The sequence below is a fragment of the Chrysoperla carnea genome, chromosome 1 (assembly GCF_905475395.1).
Source record: "Chrysoperla carnea chromosome 1, inChrCarn1.1, whole genome shotgun sequence".
Classification (NCBI taxonomy): domain Eukaryota; kingdom Metazoa; phylum Arthropoda; class Insecta; order Neuroptera; family Chrysopidae; genus Chrysoperla; species Chrysoperla carnea.
The window spans coordinates 102,797,359-102,812,646 of NC_058337.1; the positions used below are offsets into that span (position 1 = coordinate 102,797,359).

At 30.8% G+C, this 15,288-nt stretch overlaps 1 protein-coding gene across 1 annotated transcript in view; it reads right to left on the reverse strand.

Annotated features, from left to right (window-relative positions):
* Positions 1-15,288, reverse strand: part of LOC123292974 — a 77,377-nt gene that overhangs the window by 9,020 nt on the left and 53,069 nt on the right. The window contains exons 2-7 of the mRNA XM_044873691.1: positions 13,202-13,425; positions 11,218-11,344; positions 9,977-10,376; positions 8,432-9,209; positions 6,369-6,845; positions 817-1,092 (exon numbers count right to left, since the gene is read on the reverse strand). Coding sequence (XP_044729626.1) covers positions 817-1,092; positions 6,369-6,845; positions 8,432-9,209; positions 9,977-10,376; positions 11,218-11,344; positions 13,202-13,425 — 2,282 coding nt within the window. The remainder of the gene's footprint in view (positions 1-816; positions 1,093-6,368; positions 6,846-8,431; positions 9,210-9,976; positions 10,377-11,217; positions 11,345-13,201; positions 13,426-15,288) is intronic.

Sequence of the window (15,288 nt, forward strand, 5' to 3'; positions counted from 1 at the left end):
AACACGTTGATTAGGTGTAAAGTTCGCTCACTGTAAGGTAGAACACCAAACGAGCTAAATATAGCTTGGTGTTCAAACTTAGAGTGACCCAACAATACACAATGCATTTATTACACCACTTTGTTCTTATACTTTTTGATCGCTGTAAATAAAAATTAAATAACATTCTATAAAATCGAATGACAGGTAGATTTCGAAGTTTTAATCAGAGAGATATTGCAGTCTCGATGAGGATTTGCCTAGTATCATGCAAGGGTATTATTTAATATCACTATCCAGAGCATAAAATCGAAAACTTCGAGAAAAAACGCAAGGAAGCATTTTAAGGAAAGACTGTCGTATGTCGATAATTTCAACAGTCATTACTTTCGCCGATTAGTGCTTTAAAGAAGTATGCTGTAACCCGAACATGTATTAAAAATCTATTGCCTCGACAGTACAGGAAATTTTACTGTCGAATTGAATCTCAAAAATTGAAAATCATAAATGGCAACTTCTACAGTAGGTGTATCAAGAAGGATAACATAATTTCGTTGCAAAACAGATGCTCTATTACCAAAGAAAGACAGAAAGAGACTGGAAACCTATGTGTCGTTTTACTGAGGATGATTTCTAGAGTTTTTATCAACACTGTCAACACTGAATTATGTTCGTTATACAGACTTAAATGGATCGTTACTTAATTTAGTAAAATAGAATAAACGTGACAAATTACCTTTGCCCTTAGCGTTTATCATCAGAAAAACGTTTCTTCAAAATCTACCTTAATATAAATTTACATTAATCAATTGATAAATATTTTGGATAAATGCATACCTGAACAAGCTTGTGGTGGTAATGGAAATATTAATGTTGTTGATGATTTTCGTCGTGCTACAGCACACCCTAACGATTGGGGTTTAAATGAACGTAATTGTTGCATAAAATCCGAGCACTCCATTAGTGCAACATCAGCGAAATGTAGATCGCACAATATATGATTTTTGAAGCGACGTGCACGCTTCTGATTTGGCCCTGTTAAATTTAAACCACAACTGTTGCATCGTAAACATTCTTCGTGATAATGATTGTTGTCATATAATGGTGATGGTTCTAAAAATAAAGTTAAATTATATTGCAGACTGATTGTTGTGACTGCCTATTTAGAGTTTTAGGTAAAGTAATGAAATCTAATCAATCTTTTCATATAGACACTTGTCTGGTTTATCTAGGGGTATGTAGATATAAGTAATTGGCTTTAATTACAAGTGAAATCTCAATTAGATAAATTACAGGTGAAAAGCTTAGATATCTTCTGTATTAAGTAATCTGCAGGCCCTCATTCCCACTCTGGACGAGTATACTCGCCAAAGTTAGCAAAAGTGAAGCACTCACTACCACACTTTCGTCTTTATTTAATTAGTATCTTACTGCTGTGGCCAAAATTGAATTGGCAAAATACATGCTATCGTATGTACTGAACGTCTGAATGCCTCATTTGGCATTTGACTCGGGTGCAAAAAAACACCTTTTCAGCGAAGTCGGGCACCGTTCCCGCCCAACTTTGAATAAATGAAGACAAATAACTGAATACTTCCGTTCGTCCGAACGGAACTGAACTCCCAGCGAAAACCGCAAATGGATAATTAAATCGACTATTACTCTCGCTAATAAGACGATCTATACTCGAACTACGAAATAAAAGGCAAATTCCACTTTCAAAATGAAAAGGTAGGCTCACAGATAAAAAAGGGACATAAACTTATAGTACCCTCTTTTTTCTTTATTTTAATAAGTTCTACCAGTCTCTAAAAATGCAAAGCTACTTTATGATCGCGGTAAAGATAAATCTATATAAATAAATTGACTTTAAATCAGTAGAAAGTAGTTTTATATTTTGGATCGGAGATTAGGAATGCTATTAGATACTGTATTGCATGCGTTATTTGAATGAATATTGTTTAACAAAGATCTATAAGGATTGGTAGTTTAATAAATACGTATTACATGAGGCAAGTTCCTATTTTTACTATTATGTATAAAGTTTCTATTTTTATTATTATGATCGCCAAAATAGGCATAATTTAATAATAAAAAAATAGGTTTTACTAAAAAGCGGTAAGGTTGACAACTTTCGATCTTCCAAAAAATAAGAGTAAAGCCTATTTAGAGGTACAACTCCTCATAAAGTATATTAAACAAGCCTGCTCTTAAAAATAATAACTTTACACCCAAATTTAAAGCGATTTAATTGATTTAAGCAATTTGGAAAAACAAATACTCAAAATTTGATATTTCAAGAATGAATCAAATAAAATTTTTCTAAAGTTCTTTTAGATCGTATTATGATTAGAGCTTATCACAAAAGATGAAGTTTTTTAGAATCTTCATTTTTGTTTGATATACTGCCAAATTTCAACAAGTAGATAAACATATGATAAAAATATTTCTTTTTTGGCACTGTTGAGGTCGTTATTTGATGAAAAATCATAATAAATATTAAAATGAAACTCATAATAAATATTTAAGAACATCCTACATATATTTTTATTAATTACATATAATAACAATATCTTCCTTAGGGATAAATTACTCTAGAGAGATTATTTATTCCTTTTTTTATAATTTTAGTATTTTTATAGAGCATATATGTTTAAATAAAGTATTTATTAATTAAAAATTTAACATACCCCCTATTTTGAATTATTTTTTTACAATTAACAATTAATTCATATTATTTTTAATAATATTTTTTATATAATAATTAATTGTTCGATGGATGGACAATAAATGGTTGGATTTGTTATTTTTTAAATTATAGGTACACATGCTTTATACATAATTTTTTTTAAAATATTTATTCACATAAAAATATATTATTTTAATGTATTATAATAATAATATTTATTATATTATTATTAATAAATCACTTGTTATTTTTATTATTATTATTATTTAATTCACATACACCTTTAATTTATTACACTTTAATAAATTTAATTTAATTTTAATAATTAATATTTAAAAATTATTTAGTGAAGACAATGGACACTTGTTGTGTATATAAAAGATTTCACTGATTCTGATACTTGATCAGATCAGATGATTTGTATATTTCAATATAATATATTGTGATGATCTCTTATATTGTTGGGATGGTTTTTTTAAATAAATAATTTAATATTTACACATTTATTTTTTATTAATTAAATTAATTTTTATTTAAATATATTTAATCTGATTTTAATAAACACTTTTTTTTATTATAAAATAATATATAGATATATATATAAGTATATATGTATGTATATATTATATAGGTATATATACTTATAGTAGGTATATTATAAAGCTGACATCTTGTGGACAACACACGTGTATTAACAAACGTTACATACACTATCAAATAGAGCTACTATTCTCGAGCTATACGTATACAACATGTACATATTATATTTTTATTATGGTCATTGGTGGGAAAAGTATTTTTCTTTGGAGGAATCAGTGGACATCTAAGTAAGAGTATGGAGGACAACCATTAGCCTCGAACTTAAAAGCTTGTTTGAAGATCTAGAGAATGCTGCAGAAAATATGAATAGTTCGCGGGACACCTTATTTGTTAAATGACCAATACATACTTGAAACTTTGTGAGTGGCTTCCTTTCGGCGAGTTTACCAAACTTTCTCTCTACGACTTATTTCGAAAGCAATCGGTCGGAGAAAACGCAGCAGGGAATTTGTTGGACACCATATCCACTTGATAAAATTAATGATTATCAAACAATTCAGCAAAAATGAGCTATGTATGTATGGGAAAAACAAAAATACTTAAGTACGGCAAGTTCGAGGTGGTAGATAAGTTCATCAGTGCAATATTTTTGTCGAACACAATATTTTATTATTTATTACATCGATATATCAAATATGACGTTATTATGTTCATTTGAAAACGCAGCGCTTTCGAAAAGTCGTAGAGAAAAACTTTGGTGGACTCGCCAAAAGTAAGCCATTCACAAAGTTGCAAGTATGTATTGATCTTTTAAAATGGTACTGTTTCGCGGACTAGAATGTTGGGTTGTGTTAGTGTGGGATACTATGAAAGAAAAGGTAAAGCGACAGAAGAAAAGGGAGGTTTACGATAATAACCTAGGGTAACGCTTTAAGCTAGGCTAGTGCGATTCGAAGGCTTCATGGCAAGAAAGGGCTTTAAATGAAAAGCAATCCTAGTGAGTCGTATTAGTTAGCTTTTTAGATGGAGAATGGAAATCCTATTAAGCTTGTTAAGAAACTAGTGTATTGCCCAATGAAATTGAATTATAAAAGCTATTAATACTGTTGAAAAAATTGAGAAATTTAGAAACTGCTAGGGTATGCTTTCAAAATTTTAGTAAATATAAATTGTAAAGAGTGGAAGAGTTCATTTACTTTTTAGTAATGATGATGAATACAAGTAAGCTTCAGGCTATGATTGGACGCATTTGGTTTTGGTTAGCCTTGTCCTTCCTTTGGCGGCTTTTACATTAGACTTGGCTTTGCACCAGTTGCCAATATCATCAATAATATGTAAGAGTGAGACTAAAAAGAAGACTAATCATCCAAGGTTAAGATAGCCAAATCATTATCATGTTCTTGCTATTGTTCACAATTACTATTCAGTCTATTGATATAGAATCTATTTATTTTTTGTGTAACTTTTGTTTGAATGAATTTCATCAAAGTTATTCCGACCTAATGAAGAATCGCTTAAATAAAGGTTTTGGGTTACTTATTATTTCTTTTCAAAAGTGATTTCATAGTCCTCGAAAATCAAAGTTTATTAAAATGAGACTGACTATAAGGTACATTCTTAATTGTACATAAAAATAGTATGCCGACGCCAATGTATAAGGACGCTCGCAGTATAATGTACAATAAAAGTGTAGAATCCACCGTCGTCGTTTATAACAACCACTACTATTAGGAACACCACTACCGTTGATAACTCCAAGGCGCCAGAATGATCCACTTTAGCCCCACCCCCGATCAATGCATTCATGTCTAATCATATATATTGTAATAATAGTACAGTACATTTGTACTGTACGACGGACTATGTGTGCATGATGATAATGATGACTCCATCTTTGTTTACAAACAACATGTTGTTATATAAATGTTCAATGGTGGCGTTAGTTGTATACGTTTTGTGTGGGATATCGTAGTACTACGAAAAGTATTGTATAATAAACATAACCATACTTTTTAATATTTTATTTTTAAATTTTTTTTTTTAAAAATACGTCAGTTTAATTTATTATTTATAGTTGAATTTTGTTAAATATTCTATTTTGTTTTTATTTTTTATCATTAATTTTACACATGGAGTCACAGTATTTTTTACACAGTTATTTCTGGAATATTTTATATTTCTTTAAAAAAAAATTATTTTTATAATTAATTAAATTTATGATTATATTATTTATGTAAAATTATCATAGTTATATAATTTGTATATTGGGTTGTAGGCGATTACATAGTTTTTTATTTTCAAGGTCAAAGAATTAGGCCAAAACAAAAGGACAGCTTATGATTAGAGAGAAAAGGTGCAGAGGATAAACTTTTCCGAAAAAATCAAGGTCAGTTTTTTACTAATGATAAAGTTGACTGAACAATAATGTTCGCTAATGTTTAGTAACGGCATTTTGAATACCGTCTAACTATCGTCTGGTGTCATACTTTTTCTTAAGAAATTTTTTTTATCGTTGTTAAACACACAAATTTAATTTTATCTGGCCTTAAATAGAAAACGCTTGGTAAATATTAGCATGTGGCGTTTACTTCAGAAAACTAAGATATATCGTTTCGAAAGTATTGCATTAAAAAAACTATTAATGTATTTGCATGATAGTAGAATACCAAACTTTCGTGTCCGCTAATATTTTTTTGTCCCGCAAATTTTCCTAATATAGTGTACAGCAGCATTTGTATAGTATTTACACAGCGATACGATTACTAATAAGTGCATGTACTCTTTACTTAGGCCAAAGCCAGTTTCAAGCGTCATTTTTTGCATTTTTCAAAAATTTTTGTTTGAAACAGTTTTTAATATTTTCGGTATATCATAATTTCTAACACATGTGTATATTTTGCTTCATGAATATGTTATGAGACCGCGACCATAATAACTTCTTTTACCTTCTTTTCCTCCTTTTGTTATATGTAATCTGAATATGATCTTTATTTGGTCAATTTTGTAGTGCCTTACTTGCGTGTCTTAGTTAGATTTATTGAAAGATTAGAAGAAACTGTTAACAAGTACAATTTTAGCGAAAAAAAGCTTGTCTTGGCCTATATTTGGTATAAACTTTTCGATCGAATATATTTATCTATAAATCGAATAATGTACTTACCAGTTTGTGTACTGGAATCAAAAAATGTACTTGTTGTTTCGACAGTCATCGATGCAATTGTACCATCAGTAATCTGTGCACATGAATCACGGCGACCACGATAACGTGATGTATCGTCACTTTGTGATGATTGCCGTCGAAAATTACGACATCGTATCATTTCTTCTGTTGTGCTTTGTCGACGAAATCCTCTTGCTATTAATATTTCTTCAGTGGTTGATTGTCTACGTATTGCTGGACGATGATGTTCATTATCACTACGTGATGATGCACCACCACCACGATTCGATGGTGATGGATCTCTAGATGAACAACTACTTGAATCTGGAGATCGAGGTGAATGTGAATGACTCATTGATTGTCTACGACTACCTGGACCACCTGGTCCTCCTGCTGCTATTGATGTTGATTGACGGCGTAAACGTCCACGACGATGTTGTCTACGCACTGGACTAACATCACGTTCAGTTGAACGATCTAGTTTAATTAATTTAATTTAATTAGTATTCATAGCTATATACATTTTAAATTACAAAAAAAGTCTATGAATAAACAAATAGACAAGGGAATTGCAAGACAGAGGGTGTTCTATTTTAATATATCCACGTGAATAACCTTAAATGTTTTACTCATAAAATTGCATCATTTGAAAGAAAATAAATTAGGAGAGTGAAATATTTTTATTTTGATCTTTCAAGATAAATTAAGAGAAAACATTTTTAAAATTAAAATGTTATATGTAGAAAATCCCTTTCCTTTGAATCAAAATTGTTTTTTATGTTAATTTCAGATATATACACAAAAAAAAGCAATTTCAACGACGTTTATTCTTTTGTGCTTTACCAGTTTGTTTAAGGAAATTTTTCCATTGTATTGTTTTGTCTAAAATTAAGGCTAAAAATGATAGTAAATAATGAATACTTCTCTTGCTAATATTTTGGACAACAACGATTAAAATTCGAGATTTCTTTTAAATGACAATTTTTTTTATTATTGGCCAGATAAGGAAAATGAAAGAAAATATATTCAGGGTTTTTTATGCTGTCTGTAATTTTTAATATTCAATAAACTATTTTTTGTACTCTTCTAATCGAATCTTAACGGTCTCATAAATGAATGCCAGTTATATAATAATTTAAATTCTGCAGAATAATATCACGCTTAATTAACATGTAAATATTTGGTCAGTGATTTTGAAATGTTGAAAAAGTTAATAAATCGATAATTCACAAAATACAACCTTATGATCGTTTTACCCAAAGTTTTTTTTTTGTGAGTGTTTAAAATGAATAATAGTATATTACACATCTGGGGAGCAAAAGTATAGAATATCTCAGATCTCATGTCCATTCTTGGTTTCGCCTCGCACGACAGATTTGAGATCTGAGACATTCTTTATTTGCTCTTGTAGTGCGTATACTATTTTTCTCCGCGGCGAAGGCAGAAAGCGGCAACTTAGTTTTGTACAGCGGGAAGAAAGTTGACACTTTCTGCACGGGGGTTAGAAAAATTAATTTTAAATTTTTGAAACAATCGATTCGGACAGTTTTTAATGAGTAGATCAAAAGTCTCCATGGGCACGTCACATATGGAGATTGAACGTTTAAACAATACATGTAGGGTAGTATATCTGGCCTTATATTATTTGCTTTAGGAGAAAAGACAGATATTTTTTAATAACTATTTCATTATGAAGGCTCGTTAAATATGTCTTCGGCAATGAATGTAAATTTCCGAGTAAGTATTCTCCTTAGACAATCATTATGCCAGGTATAATCTTTCCTTTAAGGCCTGTATGATTGAACGTTGACACTACGCATGCTCGAAGTTTAACACTAATTCGTGGTTTAACTAGAACACTGCGTTTCTCAAAATTCGACTATCAATGTGTCTGTAATAATCTTCTAGAGTTCTAGAGTACAGAAGTTTAATCGAAAGCTATTTCTTATAAGAATGTGTAGGGTCCTTTGAATTTTTGACAATTTCGTTAAAATTGTTTACTGACTAGATAACAGGGTAATATTTATTTATTCATTAAAAAATAAATGACTGAATTACTTCACCTGGACTTAAATGTGTACGTGATTCACGTCGACTATGTGATGCTGAATCAGGACTTAATGAATCACGACGTGCTTTACGTGAAGAACCATCTGTATCAACATCAGGGCTTAGTAATGGTTGTGAACCACGACGACTCCATGTACCAGGTGGTAAACATGTTTCATCAATTGCTGTTGCTTGCCGTTGTAAACGTAACAAGCGTCCAGATCGATCAGGACTTGCATGTCCTGTACGTGAATCACGTCTATTTAATCGTATACCACATTGTGTTGTTGAATCACGCCGTGTTCCAAGCAACGATCCAGGTGGATGATGTGTGGGTGTCGTTGCTGTCGTGGCTGTTGCTGTTGTTGTTGGTGGTGGTGTAACACCACCACCGATAGGACTACTATTACCCCCACTACTATTATTAACAACAACAACCGTTGTGGGTGTTGTTGGTGGTATTGGTATTGTGGGTGATGTCGCTGGTGGTGTTATAGCTGCTGATGTTATAATTGTTGGTGGTGGTAATGCTTGTGTGCTGCTATCAATACGTGTACCGCTAGGTGCTTGTATTTGTATGATTGTTGTTGGTATTGTTATGCAATTGTTGTTGTTGCTTTGCTGTTGCGATGATAACAATGCAGCTGTAATTGGAGCTGAATCACTAGCTGTCGACGATGTAGATGGTCTTTGGTCTTGTCTATAATACGTTGATGTTTGGTCAGATACAGCACGTGAATCACGCCGCTTTTTGTGATGATGATGGTGATGATGATGATGTACACTGCCAACCTAAAAGTTTGATGAAATTGAAATTCTAGATTCCTTTTCCAATAATATTGAATGTGGTCAAATTTCGGTTTAGTAACAGAAATTCTCTTGAATGAGATTATAGAACCAATCAGGAAATAACAAATAATATTTCACAGGCCTTTGATTTGCAAAATTTATACAAAGTGATTAAAAATTAATTATCACAATTGAACAGTTACATGTTTTATTAAATTTATTAACCCACTTCAAAAAAAGAGAAGGTTCTCAGTTCGACTGCATTTTCGACTGACTGAACCGATTTCGATGATTTTTTATTGGAAAGGATTTACTTCAAGTGTAGTTTGATGAGAGTTTGATTAGGTTCTGATTATGGGATACATGTCAAATTGACGGGACTCTTCAATTTTTAGCAGGAAATTAACGATACCCGGCCGAATCTTTTATTAGGTCTACCCATATTCAGTCGAAAGGTGGCAGTTAGTACACCATTAAGAATTTTCAATGGATTTAATTCAAGTTGTTATTTTTAGGGGTATTTCTGAGTGTGGCCGATAGTTTCGATATTGTAATTTCTTAAATTATAAATATTTGTATAGTTATAATTAATTGAAATAAGTTATTTTATGACGGGGAGTCTAGCTTTTATGACGTTATATTCGGTAGGGGGATTTAAGAAAATGTGACGAAGCTATACGAAGAGGGGAAGGCGAGTCCAAAATTGCGACACTTTTTATAAAAGTCTTTACTTTGTGAATAAAATATCTATATTACATAAAGAGATATACCTTTTTCGGTGGTGATGGTGTAATAATTGTCGTAGAATCACGGCGACCACTGCGTGCACTTTCACCAGATCCACGTCGACTAATACTTTTTGTTGTTGAATCACGACGGCCACCACCGCTACGTGCACTCTCACCAGAACCACGTCGTTGGTATCCATTAACCGATGGTTCAATAACCGTTGTTGAATCTTTACGTGACCAACTTTTCATGAAATCATTCCGAAAGTCTGATAACGATGTTAAATGTGAATCACGTCTTGATTTTGTACTTGAAAATGATTTAATACCACTATCAGCAATTGATTCACGTCGTTTCGATGTACCATGATGCCCGTGACCACCACCAGGTATTGTTGATGATGTACCATCTTGTGTTGTTTGACGTCCCCATGGTAGACTTCTATAATTATATAAATTGAATTGTTCTAATTGTTCTTGTTCTATAATTAATATTGTTGGTAACATATTGTTATTGATATTATTGTTATGAATATTTATTAATAGTGGGTTCACGAATATGATATGTGTTATCTCGTTTTATCTATTCTGTATACATTGATTGCATTATCATCAAACGATACAGTGTGGCCACAGATGGAGGGTTACACGACGTTAAACATTACCAAACGCAAATATTCAGAAAATAAAAAACTTTTTTTTTTTTTTTTTTTTTTACAAGCAAAAGAGAAGTAATCTTCATTATTTTATAGAAAAATCTTCAAGACCTGAATACAAAGTTTCATTAACAAAAATTTTTCTTTTCCATTCATTCTGTACAACCACATTAATATTTTTACGACTGAACAATTTACATTTTGGGCTTGACAATTTATATTCCAGGTTAATGTTTTAAACGAAATAATGTTGCCTTCTGACCCTATTCGTTTTTTGCTAATTTCTGAATACTCTGTAGTCAGATTGATGTTTTTTTAGACAAACAGAAATTGTAAAATTGATAAAATTTTTGATTTTTTTTTTATATACTTATAACTCTTCCTCGTTTGATTTCTCTTTTGCAATCTTTTTTTACAAGAAGAGACTAATGAAAAATATATTTTGTCGTAAATATCATTTCTGTGAACGATCTGTATTTACAGAATGTTTCAGAAACCATAATGGTAATTTAAGAAAGAATTAACCAAAAAATGTATTCGTCAAATATCGCACCGTGCATGATTTTTATGCCAGGGAGTTACCAGTGCAACGACACTACGTTATTAATAAATTCTTAGTTTTTTTACCTAGCTAAATCAGCCAATGTTTCACGACGACATAATGGTGCTTTATTACGTTTAGTATTTGAGCCACCACCACCCCACTCACGTAATATATCTGTTAGTTGAGCTAATGAACTTCGACGTCGACGGGCTGGACCTATAATTTTTGTAACAAAATAAATTATTAATAACATGATTATAAATTATACACATTCTGTTGTTGTTTAAGGTTTTGTATATATTATAGATAATAATATTTTCTATTTCAAAATCTATTTAAGTATCAATTGTTTTAACGATAGCCATTTCCTTCGAAGTACTTGCATGTTTATTCTACTATTTTAGGGAAGAGATTGTATTATCGTATACGTATAGAACAATTAAAATCATTATATTGTTGATAAACATTATTGTTCATTAATAATATTGTATTATATTGTTGTAATATTGTTGTATATTATTAATACATGCTTTACAGGAATTCGTGCCAGAATTTTGTAATTAGTCGGCATGGTTTCCAAGTGAATTGAAATCTTCTACTGTTTCATTTTTCATGATTATTGAACGTTGAAATATCTAAAAACATTAGCAAATCAAGATCTCTTTTTATGATTACTTGTTGAGTACAGCCATCGGTTTTTAAAATATTTCGTTAAAATTTCAATAACTACTTTTTAACCCCCGGCTAGAAAGGAGGGTTTTATAAGTGTAACGTGTCTGTATATCTGCGTGTCTGCCTATGGTATTCTTATCGAGTGAAAGTAGAAAAGAGGGGAAACGTCTGGGCTGATTTTCTCTCTCGATCAAATTACCTTTCAAACAGAAAAAAAAATCGGCTCATCCGTTTTAGAGCTACGAAACCACAAACGAAACGATCAGACTTAATTTTGTGTCCGGGGTTTCTTAAAATTTTTAATTATAATATTTTGTTATTGACTTTTTTATTTGTTTATTTCAAAGAGAAAACATGCGTAGGTACGATAAATTTTATATTAAATTAAAGCTAATTTTTGTTGTCTAGATTTAGAAATACGGCCGCTTACGTACTAACAGATTGATTGCTAATTGTTGAGCGTACAAAATTTAAAAAAAAAAAATAATTGTAGGAAAAATTGGATTTAGATAAGAACAAACATAGACGTAATACAGATAGAGAACGTCCAGGTTCTGCTAGCCAGTAAGTGGATGCGGTATGTGTAAGGAGAGAGAAGACTGTCTCCTTCCCTGTAAGACGTCTCCTGTGTCCTTGTTATAATCTGGGGAACTCACTGGCAATCTTCTCTCTTGCTACGCATATCGCAAGTTTTGCCCCTTTGCTTGCTCTACGCATTCATATCTCTATGAGAACAAATGGATGTACTAATCATATTGTTGTATATTACTACTATATGTTCATAATACTATAGACTAAACCCAAGCAAAATCATGACCTTTTCAAAAATTACTTAAATCTAAATTTCGTATTTTCTCCGCAAATTACGAATATGCCATAGTAAATTTTGCCATAGATTTTAGTTTAATTCATCACTTAGTTTCTTCACTTAGAAGTTTAAACAGTTGAGTCTGCTTTTAAAAAGCGACGTATTAGATAATCCCGATCATTCAGAATTACTCTACAAACGTTATTTTGGCTATATATCATTCTTTTTTGTTCGGATTTCTCATTGGTTGAGCGTTAATTGTGTTGTTTAATTGGCTTTGACGGAATACTTTTGTATTTACACTTTAAGTTAGAATATCAGTTGAGTGAAAATATTATTATCTTATTAATATGTAGGTATAGGTTGGTATACATATAATGCGTGTAATGATCTTGGATGAATAAAGTGGAACTATAATGTGTGGTAGCGTATTCTGATAGAGTTTAAAGCGATTTTGGTGATGGGTTTTGTGCATAGAAAGTAAGTATAGTAATTTATTTTTTTTTTTTTTTGGATATGGGTGTTTTGTTGGTTAAAAAGTCGTGGTATATAGTCGAAGATTGTGAAGAAGAAAGTGGGAAATGAACCTTGTGGTGTATTAGGGGGAGACATGCCCTGTATTTCAATCGGTGGTGATATGCTATTAATTTGTGCAGCAGAATCACGTCGTCCACCCAAACGTTGTCGAATTGTGCTCTCTTCAACTTGTTCACGCATCAGGTCATCCCAACCATTTCCACCTTGCCATACCAGACCCACTTGATGAGAGAGGATCGGTAAATTGCATACAAAACATATGGCTGTCATCGTTCTGTAACAATACATTTATTATTTATTTCAAATTTATTATATAATTAAATTTTATAGTATTCCAAATTTTTTTTTATACATAGTATTTCAAGTTAAATTTCTAATTTTTCTAAATTTATTTCTACATGGTTAATAACTAAAAAACTTTGGAAAATGAATCTTTTTTTTTATACTACTAGTTCATGCTTGAAACTACGTACGTAAAGTCAAAGTCTTGAGACTTCTACCTGTCTTTCAAAAAGGTACCATCTACCATTTTTTGTTCAAAATGGTCTGGCAACATTGACTACATATCATTACATAACTATGACAATTCTTACAGTGCATTATGTTATAAATTAAAGAAAAAAAGACATGTCAACTTTGAAAAAAAACTAAGATCTATAGGGATCTCGGAAAATGGTATGTTCCTGTTTTTATTTTGTTAAACTAACATTATAATGTTTGTTATCTATTATTTTATATATAAAATAGTTTGTAATATTTCTTAACAACATACATAACCTCAACGGAAACCTAAAAACCTACTTTTAAAATTTTAAGTTAAAAAAGTGATAGATAAAAAAATAATGATGTACTTACAAAATTTAATATTAGAAACATTGAAAATGTTTAATGTGAGCTAAAATTCGATTTAAAAAAATTAATTAAATATAATTGATTAAAAAAAACCTTTTTACATACTTTAAATAATACAAAACTATAAATAATTAATATACAATCTATAAATAATCAAGTGATTCAATATCAATTTAGGAAATTGTAAAACCACAAATAAAGTGATGAACTAACTTTAATGAAGAAGTTGTTACATACTCGATTCATTAGTTGTTAGTTAGTTTGTTCATATATTCATCATTTAATATGTATTGACTTTTTTGTGTACAGGGTGTTCTTAATATGTATGTGGGAAAATTAACAATTTACATACCGTACAGGAAACATGTCTTCCGATGAAACATTGCTTAACTTAAGATTTACCATAAATTGTAATTTTTAAATAATACTAGGCAAAAATAACTACAGGTAAAAAAAGGCTTATCAGATTGTTCACAAGGTTTTTTTCGGTATTATTCTCCATGGTTAGGTTAGGTTATATTGACTGTCCACGAAGAACACGCTTAAGCTATAGAGCCCATTGTGATACCATAAGTGTGTTTGCCATCTTTCCGCTGATAATTTCATTTATCAGCTCCCCAATTTCAGAGGCTGAATGCAACTCCTTCATGCATATACTATGCATTAAACCAGCCCATCAAAAATATTAATTAAATTAATTTAGTTGCGACGGCGGGAATCGAATCCGCTACCCTAAGCATACCGCGGACGGAATTGGTTACGCCTTAACTCACTGAGCTAATACATGCAATCTAATTATATAAAGAGTACTGTCTAATCTTATAATAGATTTAATGCCAATCTAAAGGTCTATAATAATTAAAAAGTTTGCATGAACAGTAATTTCAGGTTTCTACTTATTTCTACTATAGGAAGGATTAAAAAGAGGTCATATGGTGACATGTTCTGGAATAATTTTTAATCAACATATAACATAATAGTGCTTAAGTATATTATTTAATTTCCGCGTGATTACGTAATGTCTTTTTTTTATTTCGAATATTAACTACCAAAACCTTGATTACGATAGTTTCATTATTTTACCTTACTCTCACCGTTTAATCTAGGATAAAATAATTACTATATTTCCGGACTAAAAGATAAGAAAAAGTGTTATTTAGTTTGATAAATAGTTAATTGTGAGAAATTTATATATCATTATAATATAGAGTTTATTTTAATAAACCTTCGTATACCTTTTGAAATATTAAAGTACCTAATATAAGTTTGATGAGGTTTATGAAAC